The sequence below is a fragment of the Lepidochelys kempii genome, chromosome 5, assembly GCF_965140265.1.
Source record: "Lepidochelys kempii isolate rLepKem1 chromosome 5, rLepKem1.hap2, whole genome shotgun sequence".
NCBI lineage: Eukaryota > Metazoa > Chordata > Testudines > Cheloniidae > Lepidochelys > Lepidochelys kempii.
In genome coordinates, this window is record NC_133260.1 from 36090939 (window position 1) to 36110868 (window position 19930).

The 19930-nt window shown below is 43.9% G+C and overlaps 1 protein-coding gene across 1 annotated transcript in view; it reads right to left on the minus strand.

Annotated features, from left to right (window-relative positions):
• Positions 1-996: 996 nt before the first annotated feature.
• The window catches only part of LOC140911927 (uncharacterized), a 77286-nt gene continuing 58352 nt past the window's right edge, over positions 997-19930 (minus strand). Inside the window, exon 6 of the mRNA XM_073346087.1 lies at positions 997-1224. Coding sequence (XP_073202188.1) covers positions 997-1224 — 228 coding nt within the window. The remainder of the gene's footprint in view (positions 1225-19930) is intronic.

The following is a 19930-nucleotide window of genomic DNA, read 5'->3' on the forward strand; positions in this document are numbered from 1 at the left end:
GATAGTGAATTTTGAGTGATGGTTGAGTTTCAGGGCATGGTGTATGGCTCATCTATTTTCTCAGCCTTATGTCTGACTTAAGTGAAGGGAAAATATGTTAACTGAACTCAGGCAGGGGACCCTTTGTTCATTTATTTGTTGGTGTGTTTTGCATTGTTTTTGTAACCTGGCACATGCCCTAACAGTTCTGAGTGAGGGCAAATTTAAAATTTCATGATACATAAATAAAAGTTATTGCACAAAGAATGCAAGCTGGCCACTAGCATTAACATTTCCTTATAATTAATGGAACCACCACCACCTTACTAGCCTCTGTAACAGTCTCCATGCTTGAGCCAGGGCTTCTGCTCTCCTTTCCTCCTGTCCTGACTTTGATTTACTACTAGTTACTATCAGATCTCTACCCTTCTGTGCAATTGCAGAGGAGATTGTTTTGGCTGGAATTAGACAGGCCCAGATGGTACTATAATGCTCAACACCTGCTGCAAATCCTTTAGTTCTTATTATCTCTGCAACAGCTTTATGTATGTCTTTTAGCAGTTTATTCAGTGGAGGATGGAAAGAGAGGAAGATTCCCTGCCCAGCTCCAAGTGAATACAAGGTTGGGCTATTTTTCCTGTGCTTCACAGACACTATATTCAGCTCAGTAAATCAGACCTGACTGGAAACCATAGGCCTGTTGTACCTCCATTGACTCCCACTGAGTTACTACTTTTATATACTCGTGTAAGCAAGATCAGAGTCGTGCCCCTGGTCCCACCAGAAATATTACACTCAGCTCCTTATCTTCCAAAGTCTAAAATGTATTTAGATGAGTTATTTTTCCTTTCTTCCTCCATTGCTAAGACTAGTAGAGCTCATGTGAATAGTTATCCCTCAGTTTTCTAAAATAAAATACCACCACCCAGGTAAATTAGCTTAAATAATAAAAAATACTTCCCTGACATCCTTCCTTTGGTTCTTAGGGCTCAGTTTGGCCTGAACTGTTCTTTTCCACTAGCTGCCATGAACACAATCGATTCTGCTATGTCTCAGACAGAGGTGAACTGAAATGTCTGCCAGGCGGCCATGCTGGGATGTCAGACACAGATCAGCTAAGTATGCCAGCTCCTCCAGGGCTGATACAGACTTATCGTCAAAACAAATAGAACTCAAAATGTCTGCTTTGCCCAAGGTCCCCAGACACAGCGGGTTTGGTGGCACTTGGAGTTTGCTGGAATGATTCTGTTTAAAGGACATAAATAAGATTCCTTCTTACCAAAAATATATATTGAGCAGGTCAGATCCTCAGCTGGTGTAAATCAGCATAGCTCCACTGAAGTCAATTGTGCAGTAAAACAATTTACACCAAACGAAAATCTGGCCCAGCACATCTAGACACCTAAAGTTTTATGCAAAATAATTGTGCAAGACACATCTGGACTGAATAACTAGCCCAAAAGGAACAGGCTGTCTCCCATCCATTTCAACTTCATTCTCTACACATTTGCAGATTGCTGGCCTTCTGCTAATTTAGAAACAAATTCACCTTACTAACTAGCAAAAGAAAGGGGCACAAGGTTAGGAGAGCAGGACGTGCTTTCAGGGCATCTGTTACATTTTCAGTACACACTATCTGATCCCTGGCTAGCTGATCCAAATGTCTAATTGCTGGAGACAGCACGAACAAGTTTTTAATCAATAAATACAGGAAAGCATTCACATGACCTTTGGCACAGACAGAACTCCAATTCCATCAGAAGATAGTTATTGTCTAGATTGTGCTTCCCATCACATAAAATACTGCGTGAAATGGTGGAAAACCTTGTACATTTGGAGTGATGATGATACATTGACTAAGAAACACCAAAATAAGCTGGAGGTAAGTTATTGACCATGAATTTATTATTTTTGATAAGGTTACAAATCTTTTCTGGGAAAAATGTATTCTCTCTCTCTATTGTACTTTTGATAACATCTATTACATATAACAGAATATTAACCTGAGTGTATGTTTATAAATAGTGCAATGCTATCGCAGGTGCCATGTAGGTGGCGCTATTAAATATAGTCTTCCCAGTTCTCAGTGTGCAAGCAAATGTTCAGACATGCTGTGTTGTTCTTTTTCGTTATGGAAATGTCTGTGTTGAGACAGTGGTGTTGCCCTTGAAGAGGGAGCTGTGCAAGCAGCAGGACAGTATGCTGCCTGTGGTGGTCTGTGACTGGAGAACGTTCTTAAAGCAGTTCTGCTTTCTGGGAACTGGACACCAGTTAGGCTGAAATTCCCAATTGCCCTGCGTGCTCTCTGCTCCAGGATGGGTGTGTGTGTTTGTGTGTGTGTGTAAATAAAACATGTTATACTCAGAATGTACATCCCTGATTTCTCCTCCATTTAGAAGCCAACCAGCAAAGCCTCAAACATCTGCTAGTGCTTATTAGATGAGTGACACTGGTATAAGCAAGTGGGGAACCATGCTACAACACTGCCCATTTTGCTGATATTTTGATGTGATACAGTGTGCTATATTTTAAGTTAGTTTAGTTAAGGGTGCTGGAGCAATACTTTAGATAGAAATATAGCGTGACAAACAGGCACGCATTTATTTTACATGAGTCCTATGTGAAATCAAACCAGATCCTACTGCAATTTTACCATTAAAATACATACAGGACTGTAATGGTCCCTCCCTCTCGGGTCTGGAGGGAGTAGGATTGCCACCTGTCCACTTTTTAGCCAGACAGTCTGGTTTTTGGCTTCTGTGTCCAGGTGCCATTTAGGGTTTCCAGTGGTGTCTGATTTTTAGGGACCTACCAACCTTAAATGGCACCCTAACCAAAAGTCTGGTTACTGCAGTGTGGGGGAAGCGCTGGGTCATTGACCAGCACCAGCCCCTGCTCATCCAGGGCCACCTCCTACCTGCAGGCAGGCTTCTTGAGACAATCCAGCAAGCAACAGGAGGAAAAGGGAGAGAGGGGGAGTGACAGGGGCTGAGCTTTGGGGGGTAAGGAAGAGACAGAGCAGTGGCAGGGCCTCAGGGGAAGGGCCTCAGTGGTCATTACCAGCAATTAGAAAGGTGGCAACACTAGGAGGGAGGCCACCCTGCCGCACTATGGCTGGTACCAATAACCTGGGCTTGGGCTCCTCTGGGCAGGGCAGAGCAACAGTCTATAGCCCACAGCCTGCTGGCTGGGGCAGACAACAATCAAGCAAGTCCTGCCCTTCTGGCCTAGGGTGAGTGTGCAGCAAATCCCAGGTGTGGGGGTGGCAGCAGAGGGTAGGGGGACCCGGTGCCCACTCTACTGCACTGGGTCCCAGACCAGGGTCCTGTTAGTGGTGGGTGGTCCCACCACTGGGTCAGCGGGTAAATACAAAGGCACTGCCTTGCTTCCTGGCAGCGCAACTGGACCAAAGTCTGGCTCCTAGGGTCTACTTCCTACTCAAATGTACCTGCACTGCTCTTTTGGCCCCAGGCTCTGTCTCGCCACTTTGCAGTTGGGCAGCATCCTCTCCAGCAACTCCTTGGAGCCTTGCGGCTTCCCAGTCAGTAAGGCGCTGGTTTGGGATCAGCCAGAGGGGTTGGCTCCCTAAAGGAAATGTCCACCTCCTTCCCTGGTCCAGCCCCAACTGAATTACAGAGCCCTCCCTTTACCTGCTGTCCCACCTTGATATGTCCGGTAAGTGGGGCAGGGCATGTTCGGCTCTGTCGACTGGGGAGGTGTAATGGTCCCTCCCTCTCAGGTCTGCACGGAGGCCACTCTGCCTCATTACAAGGATTCCAGAAAGGGTCCATTCATTACTAATGCCAGTTATGATGTCGGAGAATGCTTACTTACTGTGGGAGTGAGCCAAAGTTACTGTGGACTTCAATGGGAGTTTGCTTGAGCCAGGACCTAGTAAAGACTGAATACATACTCATTGTGGATATTAAATTTTTACCACTCTAAAGGTGCAGTCCAGCTCTAAAGGCATGATCCAGCTCCAGTGAAGTCAATGGAAAGACCCCCATACACAGATCCAACTCATTAAATCAAAGTGATCAATAAAAAAATTGAAAAAGCAACAACCTTGGAACTGAAGCCTAAGCTCATTCTAGTGATTGTTAAATGCTGTAGTGACACTAGGGAATTCTCTCCACATTGCATCATGCTAGTGACTTTCCTCTCGTGACCGGTTGCCATTTTCAGGCACTTCTGCTTACATGCATTTTAATCTATTGGTGCTATTGTTTCAGTCTGACGAAAGGCTCCATGAGGACTTGTCTTGATGGGCTAAATCATGTTAGCTGAATGAATTTATGGCTTAACAACTGAAAACCCAGTGAACTGTTGCAGGCTGACAGCTTTGAAGCTTGTTAGTGCACCATATTAAGACAGGTTTCAGAGTAGCAGCTGTGTTAGTCTGTATCTGCAAAAAGAAAAGGAGTACTTGTGGCACCTTAGAGACTAACAAATTTATTTGAGCATAAGCTTTCATGAGCTACAGCTCACTTCATTGGATGCATTCAGTGGAAAATACAGTGGGGAGATTTATATACATAGAGAACATGAAACAATGGGTGTTACCATACACACTGTAACGAGAGCGATCAGGTAAGGTGAGCTATTACCAACAGGAGAGCTGGGGGGATAGGGGGGTGGGGACTTTTGTAGTGATAATCAAGATGGGTCAGTTCCAGCGGTTGACAAGAACATCTGAGGAACAGTGGCGGGGAGGGAGGGGAATAGTTTTACTTTGTGTAATGACCCATCCACTCCCAGTCTCTATTCAAGACTAAATTAATTGTATCCAGTTTGCAAATTAATTCCAATTCAGCAGTCTCTCATTGGAGTCTGTTTTTGAAGTTTTTTTGTGGAAGAATTGCCACTTTTAGGTCTGTAATCGAGTGACCAAAGAGATTGAAGTGTTCTCTGACTGGTTTTTGAATGTTATACTTCTTGACGTCTGATTTGTGTCCATTTATTCTTTTACGTAGAGACTGTCCAGTTTGACCAATATACATGGCAAAGGGGCATTGCTGGCACATGATGGCATATATCACATTGGTAGATGTGCAGGTGAACGAGCCTCTGATAGTGTGGCTGTTGTGATTAGGCCCTATGATGGTGTCCCCTGAATAGATATGTGGACACAGTTGGCAACGGGCTTTGTTGCAAGGAGAGGTTCCTGGGTTAGTGTTTTTGTTGTGTGGTTGCTGGTGAGTATTTGCTTCAGGTTGGGGGGGCTGTCTGTAAGCAAGGACTGGCCTGTCTCCCAAGATCTGTGAGAGTGGTGGGTCATCCTTCAGGATAGGCTGTAGATCTTTGACGATACGTTGGAGAGGTTTTAGTTGGGGGCTGAAGATGATCGCTAGTGGCCTTCTGTTATTTTCTTTGTTGGGCCTGTCCTGTAGTAGGTAACTTCTGGGTACTCTTCTGGCTCTGTTAATCTGTTTCTTCACTTCAGCAGGTGGGTATTGTAGTTGTAAGAATGCTTGATAGAGATCTTGTAGGTGTTTGTCTCTGTGTGAGGGGTTGGAGCAAATGCGGTTGTACTGAAGAGCTTGGCTGTAGACAATGGATCGCGTGGTGTGGTCTGGATGAAAGCTGGAGGTATGTAGGTAGGCATAGCGGTCAGTAGGTTTCCGGTATAGGGTGGTGACAGTCCACTGGAAGGGTACTGGTGACTTTCCAGAACAGCTTGTAAAGAGTTACTTCGCATTTAGCAAGGTCCCGACCACATGGTCAAAACTAAGCCAGCCCAGACCGTATGGAGGATTGTTTTTTCTAACCACCAACACACAAACTTGTCTACACTTGCAGAGTTTTTGCACTTGCCAAGAAAACAGGAAGGGGAGTTTCAAAGTTCCCAGGGCTTTACAGGGGGAGGCGGATGTCTGTCTACCTGGCGTCAGAGTAGCAGAGCTGCTGGCCAGAGTGGTCACCTAGGCACTGTGGGATATCGTCCGGATGCTAAAAGCTGTGTAAACAGGAAGAACGTGTCTTCACTCACCACAAAACTATCACCAGTTAGCACTGTACGCCTCTTGTGGGGGTGGTTTTCTGTTTGCGGTGAAACCTCCGGACAGACCCTGTACCCTGACTTGTGCCTGACCCACCCTGAAAGCCAACCGTTTCTTAAGGTTCAGAAGAAAATGACATTTAGCTGCCATTGGGCTCGGCACCCCAGATTAGATTAGAAAGAGAGAAAGAAACAGTTTGCCATAGTCATTATCTTGGGCTTCTGCTTCGTGGAACTTGTATGCAGTACATACAAAGAGGGGCAGAGTTAGTTAACAGCGGATTCTTGATGTAGCCTGATGTGTTCTCGTCACTCACTATAGTACTAACATGCATCAGAAATGTCTGGTTTTAATTAGTTTAAGTTGAGGTCCTTTAGGTGAAAGGACAATACAACATACATAGTCTGGTAGCTGAATAGATAAAGAAAAAAAGCCACTAAAATGTTTTTTGCGGGGGGGTGGGCGGCGAGGGAAATGTGTAGCCAGTGCGCATAGTGATTACAAATATTTCTCTCTCTCATGCAGTTGCTAAATTGGTAACACCATGAATGTGTTCTTGTAGATCACAAAAAAGCACTACCACAAGGCCATAAGCACTAAGGCTCCTACTACTACAAGCTGAAATCACTGAACACAATGTTAAGTAGTGGGGAGCTGAAGATCTATTGCAAAGCGGAGCAGTTCGCAGGATGGCTGGACTGGCTTGTGGACCGGCTGACAGAGCAGTTCGTGGGACGGCGGGAGCTGCTTGTGGAGCGGTTTGTGGGACGGCTGGAGGAGAAGAGTAGCTCGTGGGGTGGATCGGAGTGAAGCCCTATGGAGCTGCAGGGCAGTCAGCTTCAGATTATGTAAGGTGCCCCTTACCTCTTCCCCCCGCCACACACACACACACACACATTTTCACCCAGACTGGGGAGTAACACTCTGCAAATTAACTTTTGAAGTCTGGGGCTGGACTTTTGGGTTGTTGGACTTTGGGCGATTTTTGGGTTGCTGGACTCAAGAGACGTTTGGGTTGTTGGACTCAAGAACCCAAGGGAAAGGACATGGCCCAATTTGCTGGGGTGGGTCTTTGCTCATGGTTTGGTTGATGAACCCTAGTTGTGGTGTTTCCCCAATTTAATGCTGATGTCGTTTACCTCATGTTTTTAAAGAGACTCTGTGCTTGCGAGAGGGGAAGTATTGCCTCTTTTAGGCGCCCAGGGGTGTGTGTAAGATTTTCCCAGGTCACTGGGTGGGGGCTTGAGCCAGTTTTGCATTTGCTTTGATGAGAGGGAACCTCTGTGTACTGAACCCAGCACTTGCTGCTATCAACTTGACCTGGCAGAAGGGTTACATTATTATATGCACACTATTCACAGAACTTGGCTGATACTTAGGTGCTTCTTTCCAGCTCTGGATCTATCCTCTTCAGCTTAAAAAGCTATTACAACTCTGTTTATTTAAAAAAATAGAGTAATGGTACCCCTCCTGTTTTCTCACAGACACACTTCATTCTGTCTAGTGTGAGTCATTAAAAGTGCTGGCCTAGTTGCCCTAGCTGCAAGATCAAAGATGTAAAATTATTCACGTTTGACATAAACCAGCTGCCACATTTTAGCCAAAGGTCCATTTGATATAGTTTTTTATTTTCAGTCGACATAGCTATACTGATAAAAATACAGAATGCAGCAGATAAGAGAAAAATCAAAAGGCTGTGATTTTTGTTCAAGCAGTACTCTGCTCTGGTTTGTTACAACAAGAAAACAGCAGTAGAGACACAGGAAGAAACACTGTGGTTCCCAGCTGGCTATTAGACTGCTCTTCATCTTCTGTCAATTACAGTGGATTAAATATAAGCATATCACTTATGACAGTGGTTTGTAACTTCCTTTCTGCCACCACTACACATGGAGACAGCCTCCCACCTCTGTGTGCCAAACATTCTCCTTCCCCTCCCCTTCAAATACCTACTTAAAAACACATTTCATTCAGGAAGCTCAACAATGGGCTCATTTCAGTGTGCCATTTGTCTGCTTTGCACTAGCTGGTAGTACAGAGAAAGTGCTAGGGGGTGTGTGCATGTTGGGCTAAAGCTGCCCCTTCATGGTGGGTGTGAATGAGGCCTGGGGCAGGGGTTCTCAAACTTTTTTGGCTGGGCCTCCCTTTGAAAATATTTCAGGCTGCGATCACTCCTTACCCCCTAAAAAGTGATGCCCCTCCCATATCATGTCACCCTTACTTCTGCACTGCTGCTGGAGGCGATGCTGTCTTCAGAGCTGGGTGCCTGGCCAGCAGCCACTGCTCTCCAGCCACCCAGCTCTGAGGGCAGTGCAGAAGTAAGGGTAAAAATACTGTCCCCCCACAATAGTCTTGTGACTCCCTTTTGGGTCAGGACCCCTAGGGAAATGGGGGCTTACAGGACAGGATTAGGGGGTTTGGACTAGATGACTTCCTGAAGTCCCTTCCAACCCTGATATTTTATGGTTGAGGCCTGTTGGTTGGGCTGTGTGAGAAAGCTTGCGTTGGGCTGTGTGAGAAAGCTTGCATCTCTGTTTGAATAGTGTATCCATTCCATGGATAAACGAAGGCTTCAGGCTGTCCCTCCAACCCCTTTCATCAACACCCATGCTTTTAAAAATTCAAAAAAAAAAACCAGTTTACCAGCATGTCTACTATCAGCATTTCTTTATTCATCTGACTTTTTTTTTTTTTTTTTTTTTAAATCTACACTACTGAACCTGCTTTTGGCATGCCTAAACTACAGGGGTAGGAACGGAACCTAAAGATTAACTCTTTCAATGTTCTCCATGTGCCTGTGGGTCATACATTGCCCTAGATCCATGTCTAACTCCCTTTGACCTTATGCAAAGGTCAAGGGTAGAGTTTAGCCAACAATGTAGACAAGCAGCACCCGCAGGCCCTGAGGTATATACTATATTAGTCTGAGTTTGTGTTCAGGTGGCCACCCTGTGCACCACAGGGGTTATGTTATTTTATCCTGTTCCATCTGCCTGAAGAAAATGCAACAGATGAGACCCTTCATATATATGAAATATATTCTAAATATGCATTTCAGAAAGAATATATATTTAATTTGAGACGGGACAGACCCTAAAGAGGAGCCAAGCATTAATGGGGAAGGGGGAGGGGAATGGGTTGGCATCTGTATCCAAATATTGCAGCTGCCTCTGAATTCTGCGATAAGGCAAACAGACACCCCTGCTCTTAACACTGTTAGTCTTAAGAGATATCCTAAATCCAGAACCAGTGTTTGACTCTGGGGTATTAGTTCAGGCCCTCATGTAGTACTGTACATAATGTACCTCCTAGAAGCCAAAACTCATTCTGCTGTGAGGATTAGAGTTATGGTAAAAACCACGCTGAAAGGTCGCTTTTGTTCTGCATCACTATGGGCAGGCTTGGACAGATTCGATCTTTATTGGCAAGTGTCAGTACACAATGTGTGCATATGGTGACTTCACTGCACACATACACAAACCTATGAAAAAAATATTTCCAGATAGGGAGAGTACAAAAATTTTGCTTGAGAACTTTGATTTAAGGATATTTACTTTGTATATTTTGTCTGGTGATGTTGATAAATTTGTGTTTTAACAGTTATAGACCTTTAAATTTCTGAACCTCAACATCTACTGTCATTAAACAATTATTGTCTGACACCCATAATTTCCCTCAACTGTGAAAGTTAAAAAAAAAAAAAACAGAAAAATTTTTAAAGGTTGAAAATAAACTGATATCTGTTGAAATTATAAAATAAAAATGGAATTTCACCAAGTCTAACTTTGGGCTAGCCAGACACTTGATTACATGCCTGTGCAAAGGAACAAGAGGGAGTAAGAATTCCTCCCACATGCAGACACCCTCTTGTATACTTTATGAGCTACCAGATCTTGCATCCAGGTGCACAGGAGTAAATGGGGCTACTTGACTGATAACTCTGCCAGGAGCAAGTAGATGGGGAATGGGTAGAGCCTGGCTCCATTTCCCTCATATTCACTCGCCAGAGTAGTTAAGGCAGCACAAAGGAGGTGGGTTGTAAGTTACTGTTAGTATCGGCAAGCTGTAATCAGGGTTGTCAATAGGTGGACTGCGGGCCAAATCCAGACCACCAGACTCTTTTGAACAGACCCTGAAATCTTTTTACTTATCATCGTTATCTTTGGAGTCTGGACCTTGACTATACCTTGACCAAGAAATTTGGACCTTGACAAAAAAATAATTGACTACCATTGCAGTAAATGAATACTTTCTGTGAGCACGGAGGAAGTAGGGGAGGAAATGAGACCCAGGATGTGTTTTGTCAGACACAGTGCTTCACAATGATGTTTATGAGGAGATGCACTTTATGTGCCACCCTTGCTCAGTGCTTTGCCTAGAATCACAATCTGCCCTCTATGATTTAAAACCATTATGATTTCCATTGCAAACATATCAGGTTCTGCACATTAACAGCATGAACCATACTGCTATAGTATGATGGGGTTGAAAATAAATTATTTCAGCAAAAGGCATGATACAGAAGGAGACCAAGCACCTACAGATCCTATTAAAAAGTTACATATTGGCCTTTATAGGGCAGTATCAATTAATAAAATTGGATCTTGACAGGGAAACTGGAAGAAATACAGTAAAGAAGATATACTGATCTTCATTCACTTTCTTGGGATTCCCATATGTCTGATTTTAATGTGCTGTTTTGGTGCCACAGAAGAATGTCTCTTACCTGCAAGTTGTTAGAATTTTACGGCTGTTACTCTGAAACCTCTTCTCAACCTCATCAACCTCATCCACAGTGTGTCAGGCATATGTAAACCCCTGAAGTGAGGCTTCCTGGCAGGCACACTCCCATGGGCTATGATGATTTGCACACAAAGACTAATCTACAAGTAAGATAATCCAAGGTCTTCACAACAAGGATGTCAGAGAGACTCACCAATTCTCCTCCACTTGCTACTGGCCAACTCCTTTTTGCTCTCTATCTTTTGTTTGGATCTCTTCAATTTGGATTCAGGCCTGATTTAAGCAGTTTTTGACAGATTCCTTACATATGATGTTTTGTAGCTCTTCCACAACTGTCCCATGTGGCAAAATAATGAATGCTCCATATATTTATGGTCTCATAAAATGCTTTGCTTATTTTTAAAACATTTGAAACTATGCAATATATTTCAGATTCAGTAATTTACGACTATTTAGAATATAAGCAGGGCCAGGGGTGAAACCTCCTTGCAAGTTTGTCCCTGTTAAATACAACTTTTTAAAAAGGCCAACTGCCTTCAGTCTGTGTGAACATAATTTCTTGACACTGACAAGAGCTCTGCTATGGATCAAAGACTGTGTTGTTCATAATTTTCTTAGAGATACAGTTATTAGTTCATAGACTTCAAGGCCAGACGGGACCATCATGATCACCTAGCCTGATCTCCTGCATATCGCCCCAGACTGTGGCCACAGAACCTCACCTACTCACCCCTATTATAGGCCCCTGAACCTCTGGCTGAATTACTGAATTCCTCAAATCATGATTTAAAGTCTTCAAGTCACAGAGAATCCACCATTCACTCTAGTTTAAACCTGCAAGTGACCTGTGCCGCAGGCTGTAGATGAAAGCAAACCCTCCTCATTGTCTCAGTCAATCTGACCAGATGGAGAATTTCTTTCCAACACCAAATATGGCAATCAGTTGGACCCTAAGCATGTTGGCAAGACCCACTAGCCAGACACCTGGGAAAGAATTCTCTGTAGTAATTCAGAGCCCTCCCTATCTAGTGTCCAGCCTCTAGCCATTGGGGATATTTGCTACTAGCAGTTGCAGATGAGCCCCAGGCAGCTTCAACAGACCATTCCCTCTATAAACTTATCAAGCTCAGTCTTGAAGCCAGTTAGGTTTTTTTTGCCCCCACTGCTCTCCTTGAAAGGTCATTCCAGAACTTCACTCCTTAACTACTTTCTTTTTCAAAATTTGTTCCAAGACCTTGCATAAAATTGAGTTCAAACTAACAGGCCAGTAGTTTCCCAGATCACCTTTCCTCCTCCTTTTCTTAAAAATAGGTACTATATTAGCAATTCTCCAGTCATAGGGTATGACCCCAGGGTTTATGTATTCATTAAAAATCCTTGCTATGCGGCTTGCAATTTCATGTGCCAGTTCTTTTAATATGCTTGGATAGAGATTATCTAGGCCCCTGATTTAGTCCCATTAAGCTGTTTGAGTTTGACTTCCACCTCAGATGTGGTACTTTAATTTTCCAATAACCATTCTGCCACTACACCTAAGTTCTTCACTACTCTTATTAAAAACTGAGGCAAAACATTCATGTAGGTGTAGGGCCAGACCTAGATTATCTTGAATCTCCTCTCCATCCTCAGTGTTTAGCAGTCCCATTTTTTTTTCTTTCCTTGGTTTTGTTTTTATTTATATGGCTATAGAACCTTTTACTCCTGGTTTTAATTTCCTTTGTAAGGTCCAACTCCACTTTGCTTTGGGAGGCTGTCATTTTTCCCCCCTACACTTTCTGATCCTTCCCATCTTCCATTCCTTGTAGGCTTTCTTTCTCTTAATAACCTGTTTGAGATGCTTGCTCATCCAGTTTGGTTTACAACCCTACACATGTTCTGCCCCTTTTTGGGTGGAAGCTTCAGATAGCTTCTGCAACTTTGACTTTAATTAATTTAAAGCCTCCTCCACCTTCAAATCCTTGATTCCTCAGTCCAGCCCACTTCCCTCACTAATTCCCTTAATTTTTTAAGGTTTGCCCTTTTGAAATCAAGGGCCCTAGCTGCAGATCTATTTTTGTTTATCCTTCCATTTAGTTTAAACTGAATTAGCTCATGATAACCTGAACCAAGGTTGTCCCCTACAACCAATTCTTCTGAGGTCATCAATACTAAATCGAAAATGGCATCACCTCTTGTTGGGTTGGTAACTATTTGGTGAAGAAATCTCTCAGCTATCAAATCCAAGGAAGGTCTAGGTCCTACCATTCTTAGTAACACATGTCCTCCAATCTATAGCTGGGAAATTAAAGTTTCCCATAATCTCACAATTCCCAGTAGTATCTGTTTCATTCAAAATATTAAAAAGGTCTCTATCCATACAGGGTAGCTCTGGTCTCGTCTTTCATAGCACACCCAATCTACCTGAAACAAAGTAGTACTGGGAAATCCTTACTCTGTGGGACATCCACAGAAAGAGGTTGCCAGCTCTTGAATAAGGCCTTTTTGTCTCCGTGTCAGATTGCCCTGATTGTGCCAACATTGGTTTGGTGATTAAGCCTTACCAGAAAAATTGCTTCAGAGGTGGTTAAGATCACAGTGTGGAATACATATGAACTTTGCGGTATAAAATAAAAAATAGATTAGGAACACCTCCACTTTCCTCATATCCATTGGCTTAAGTGAACTTTGGATCAGACCCTGTATCTTTCATTTGCTGTCTGTGTGGTGTTTTTGCTCTTTCTTAACACATACACTGTTGTATCTGTATTGTGTGTCTGTACATTTTCACTGGCTGAATCACATAATACTTTGATGATAGCTGCTACACTGTGAGAATAGTTTGATGTCAGTGGAAGAGAAATTCCAATTTGCAAACAGTATATGCTTCCCCCCTCCAATTTTTTTTTAATTAAAAAGGATGGGGTTGAGTCCTAAAAACATGAATTAAATCTTCCCACAGTGCCCTTATCTCAGTCTACATTAAATAACGTATCCTCCTCCTTTCTCCAGGATGCCCAACAGGGCTCTCAAGATGCCTGTACTTGAATGTATGCAGAAGAGTAGATCAGCACAACACTTCAAAAATATCCACATGCTTCAGTGGAAAATACAGACACCTAAAACAACATCAGTGAAAACGACCATGATTTACAGTAAGATGAATTACATCTCTCCTATCTGAGGGCTTGTCTTCACTACCGGGGAGATCAAAGTTGCTGCAGTAGATGCAACGGGTGTCGATTTAGCGGGTCTAGTGAAGACCCGCTAAATCAGGGGTAGTCAATTATTTTTTGTCAAGATCCAAATTTCTTGGTCAAGGTATAGTTAAGGTCCAGACTCCAGAGTAACATCTTTTCACACCGCAATAACAGTGATGATAAGTAAATAAAAAGATTTCACGGTCCATTCAAAAAAAGTGTCTGGCAGTCTGGATTTGGCCAGTGGTCCGCCTATTGACTAACCCTGCGCTAAATTGATGGCAGAGCGCTCTCTGGTCGACCCTGGTACTCCAGCTCCCTGAGAAGAGTAAGACAAGTTGACCGCAGAGTGTCTCCCATTGATGCAGTGCAGTGAAGACACCGTGGTAAGTCAACCTGAGCTAAATCGACTCCAGCTACATTATTCACGGAGCTGGAGTAGCATAATTTAGGTCAACTTACCTGGGTAGCATAGACAAGGCCTGAGTCCAAGAAGGGCACTGGTAAAAGTGAAAGAAAACGCATTTACCTTAGAAATCTTCAGTTTACAGGGCAGTGGACATGGAAAAAAAAAATAGGAAGGAAACTCCCAGCTGAATGTAGATCATTGGGATGAAGAAAAGTTGACTGTAAACATGCAGTTAAACTCACACCTTTAAAAGTTCAAGAGATACTAGCATGGGTGACAAGTGTTGGATGGATAGCCAGAAGAGGGCCTGAAGCCAGTGTTTATCTGCTAGAACAGAGGCGGGCAAACTATGGCCCACAGGACCGTCCTGCCCGGGGAGGTTAGCCCCCGGCCCCTCCCCCGCTGTTCCTCCTCCCCTGCAGTCACACTGCCGCGCAGGAGAGCAGCTTGCGCCCGCCCATCTCCCAGGCTTTCTAATAAGCCTGTCCTGCCGTTCTGAGTGGCCTGGTAAGGGGGTTGGATAAGGGGCAGGAGGTCCCGGGGGCAGTCAGGAGACAGGGAGCAGGGGGGATTGGATAGGGGGTGGGGTCCTGGGGGGGCAGTTAGGGATGGGGGTCTTGGGAGGGGGCAGTCAGGGGACAAGGAATGGGTGGGGGGTTGGATGGGTCGGAGGTTCCGGGGGGCCTGTCAGGGGGCGGGGGTGTGGATAGGGGTCAGGGCAGTCAGGGGACAGAGAGCATGGATAGGGGTCGGGGCAGTCAGGGGACAGAGAGCAGGGGGGTTGGATAGGGGGTGGGGTCCCTGGGGGGCAGTTAGGGGACAAGGAACGGGGGGGTTGGATGGGTCAGGGGTTCTGAGGGGGGCAGTCAGGGGGTGGGGGCCAGGCTGTTTGGGGAGGCACAGCCTTCCCTACCTGGCCCTCTATACTGTTTTGCAACCTTGATGTGGCCCTTGGGCCAAAAAGTTTGTCCACCCCTGTGCTAGAACGATTCTGCATTCAAGTGTTCACAGGTGGTCACTAAGGCTATGTCTACGCTATGCGCGAGGGATGCGATTCCCTGCTCATGCACACATACTTGCATTAGCTCTCATCAAGCTAGTGGGAGTGTAAATAGCAGTGTGGTTCCAGTAGCATGGGTAGCAGAGTCATGGGGTTGAGCTATGCCGAGTACACACCCACTGGCGTAGGTGGGTTTGTCCTCGACATGGCTCAGCCGTGCCTCTGCTGCCGATGGCCATGCTGTACTGTTATTTATACTTGCACTAGCTTGATGAGAGCTAGCGTGGCTGGGTGCACACAAGCAAGGGGAAAAACAAAATCACATCCTTACCTTATAGTGTGGATATAGTGTGTTTCTGCCATTTTCTTGGTGCCGGTCTTGAGACCGTGGGATGTGATTTGCAGAAGTGCTGGCTACCCACAGCTGCAACTGAAGTCAATGGGAGCTGTGCTTTGAACGTATAAAGTGTTATAAAATATGAAGTGCTCTGAAAAAAAAATCCGGTCCTAGGTGTCTCAAATAGAGCATCCAAAATTAGTGGATACATTTGACCTTAATTTCGGTGCCTCAGTTCCCCATATGCAAACTAGGGATAACAGAAGCCCCTCACCTTACAGGGCTGTTGTGAAAAAAATCAATTCATTAGTATGTGGGAAGTACTCAGGTACTATAATGAGTTTCATAGAAAAGCCTGTGAAGAAATTAATAATTCCATCCTCAGAGCAGGGTCTGAATAGCAGGCAGTAATTAAGGCATAGGGCCACACATTGAACAATGAGGAGAAAGCAGAATATTGAATAGCTTCTCCTTAACTGAGCCCCATCCATCCTGTGCACAAAAAATGAGGGAGGGTCCTGTGGAAATAATAGCCCGTTGTCATGTAATTAAAGACTATCCTAATCCATACACACAAGGGAGTTGAATTCACGTTGCACAGGCAACCTTAATTCTGGCATTTCTTAACTTTTGCATGCTTGACTTTCTAATTTAATTGTGTTCTCTTAACATCTTTGTCTGTGTGTGAGGTATTATTCTTAGCCTGTAAAAATACCACTAGAGACTTGCACAGAAAATATGGAGGCCAAGTGTTTTTCCAAGTGGAGAAATTTTTGTGGAATGTGATCTTTATTTATCCCTGCAGAGTTAGAGGGAAATGCACATCTCTCAAAGGAAAACAAGTAAATGTAAAGAAAAATGGTCAAAAGCCCCCATAAGAATTTCTAAATGCACTTTGTTTCAACTTCTCATGAGAGTCTGTGCTCTTCCTTCTATATTGCTTCCCCAACTCTGCCTATACTGTTTGTTATAAAACATAGCTGCGATAAACGATGATGATGATGATGAAGAAGAAAGATAAAGGAGTGATTTTAAAGGGTTCTACAAAGGGCTGTTTATATTTCTTGTCAGATCATTTTTCAAAAGGAAAGGGACCTACATTAAGCTATAAAATGAAGTCTTGTTCACTGCTTGGTGGGGCCTGTAAGTTCAAAAAACATCAACTTGGTTTTAACCCCTTCACTTCTGAATTTAGATTTTCTTGGGAGCTCCACATTTGCGATTATTTCAATTGGATATTAAAGCTGTACCAGGTATCAGCTATGCTAGAGAAGTTTGGTTATAAACTTACCACAATGTGATACAGAAAATGATGTGGCGTGACTTTACTATAAATAATTTAAAAGAAAAATGAATTTTGTGTCATTCTCCTACTAATACAGCTAATCCTTTCAAATAGTCTAGTTGCTGTCCCTCTAGGCCACTGGCCAAGGAACAGGGCAACTGCCCTTCATAACCAGTTAGACCTTCCCTTGTTCTTTATGTTTAAAAATCAAACACTGGCATCTTTTAAGGGCACCAGATTTGCACAGGACAAGGGGGAGAAATTATGAAACTAAGGCTCTAAACCACTCTCTCTGCTGGAGGCAATGTAGAGGGGCCGTGATGCAGAAGAACTTCTCTGATGCAGTGCGATTTACTCAGGATTCCTCCTGGAGTCCCCCAGAAGCACACATTGCAATGGAAGTTCTGCCACACTTTCAATGAGTACAGAGTGCCCCATGAGCTGGACTTATTGATATGGGACCAGGGCTGTGCCCTCTGTGCACTACTTTTTGGATATGTGACAAGTTGCTACCCTCCTTTGTGGCCAGATGTGGCATGGCAGCAGCGGTGCCTCAGTTTTCCCCTCAACCCCCAGCTTTCCTCTGGCCTACTTCACCATAGGTTGTCCTGGCTCTCCAGTCAGACCAATTTACAGAGTCCTGCCCATTCTGGGGCCACAGAGTCCTTTACCAAAAGGACAACAAAAACATACACAAAACCAGACCTTCAGCCTCCTCATCATAGGCTGACCTCTGCTGCTATAAACTGTGCCTCAATCCACCCCGTGATCAAGGGTCTGGGACCCTCCTTCCCTTACTCAGGGTTCAGGTAGGCTCCAGTTCATCAAGTCCCCCCATCTCAGTCAGGCTTCCAGCTCATCCCCTGCCAAACTCCATCTAATCCTCTTCCCTTGTACCTTCTCAGCCTGCTTCCTATCTCCTCTCTTCTAGGTCTCCTACCTCCAACAGCACTCACGCAACTCTTTATGGAAAGAAGGCTGGCTCTCCCGCAACTGGGCTTTGTTTCTAATTAGGCCTGGCCCACCCTCGAGGTGTGAGTAGGCAGGTTACTTGGCTTCTCAGGCCCATATTAACCCTCTCACAGCATGTTTGTGTGGGTTAAAAACCCATCACAGAGTAGCTAATATTCTGGTTTCTCTTCATAGTAGTGTGGCTTAGTGGATAGAGCACCAGAGTAAGTCTCAAGGGACATGGGTTCTATTCCTAGCTTTGCCAGTGACCTCAGACAAGTCACTTCACGCTCTGTCCCTCAGTTTCCCCATCTGTGAAATGGCAATAGTGATTCTGATCTCCTTTCTAAACTGCTCCAAGATGTACTAATGAAAAGTGATATAGGAGAACTACATGTTATATCCATGGTGCCTGCATTCTTCATGAGGATTATGCTTCACCCCTGCACAGGGTGTATGTGGTGGTGCATAAACATCTGTGGAAAGCTCCTTGCAGCTTCCCCAGCCTTTGCACCAACCCAGAGAAGACAACACTTGTTCTAGAACAGCAACAGTTGTGCTATTTGCTACTCAGATGAAATATGCTGAAAGTAAGGAGTTTCACGTACACCTTAGGATTTTGAAGAGGTTTCATCATTTTTAAGAATTATGTCCATGATGCGATCCTTGCAGCCTGAACATCAGGCTTTCCAACAGCCGATAGTAGAGAAGAAAGCTTTCCTTCTGACTCGCATTAGGTGTCTCACATTTCTCCACCACTAAGTTAGTTATTACTGAGACTGTAATGCAACCCAGAGAGTGCTCGATTCTTTCCACACACTGGCAGTTGAAGAATCTATATATTCAAAGCAGTATATATTGGCTCCTGATCTTTAGCTACCCTCAACCCTACCTATATATTGCATGCACTAGTTAGCACTCACAATGAAACACAGGTGAAAGATTGCAGGTGTTCTTGAAAATTTGTGTCTTCATCAGTATGCTCCAAAAATGTTCTGCAAACACACACTTAAGGGTTGCAGAATGATAAAACTAGGGATAGACCCCAAAGACAAACCCTGGATCTGTACACCATTGTACTTTGACATAGCCTGGATATGTTCAAGTGTTGTGGCTCTAATGAGTAGATAGCAAGATTTGGCCCCACTAAAGGATAAAATGTATGATAGATTCTTGCTTCAGAAAGGAACTGTTGCACTAAATATTGGTTGAACTGATTTTAAGCATAAATGGCAAATAAATTGCTTGTGTCAAAGAACTTACACACAAGTCTATTTGCATGGTGGTGTTCAAAGTTCATTGAAAATATGGAGGGGTGAGTGTCTGTGTGCAAGTGATCGATTAGACGCAATTCACCTAAATAGGTGCAACTGGTGCCACCAGAATTTGCTGGACACTAATCAGAAAACAATTTGCCTTTTGTGGCAAGATTCTAGAGCAACTGTAACTATGAGAAATAACCTGATACAGTATAAATCCTAGGAATAGACCTATGGAATGCAGACATCTAATTAACTTAACCCATCATCGAGAATTACTTCTGCTTTGTGCAGACAGCCCAGAAAGAGCACTTGTCCTGGCAGTAAAACCCTGAGTTTTATAGAAGCACTTCGTCAACTGCCATCTTCTAGGGTTGAAGATGCTCCCCCTCCCCCCACTGGAAAAAACCCTGTGAGCTTCCAAAGAAGAAAATAATAGCCATTTAAAATGCTGTGTTTTTATTTATAATCTTTAACCATTATTGAGGAAGCCTACAAAAGATTCTCAAAGAACAAGGGTTATTTATTGCACTTGGCAAATGCCTAGGCACATACATGGTGTTTACTGATGATTATGCAGTTGCTTTGCAATGAAGGATTCCAACATCATCACACAAGAAAGGAATGTTTAATTTTTTAGGCTGGTCATAATTTGTTTTATGATCTAAAGCTTAATTGCTTGTGGTAAGTGGGTCTAAAAATGCTTTTACTCCTTTATCAATTTTCAAAGTATTTACAAAACAGAGAAATTAGCACTCTTAGCCCTGGTCTACACTAGGACTTTAGGTCGAA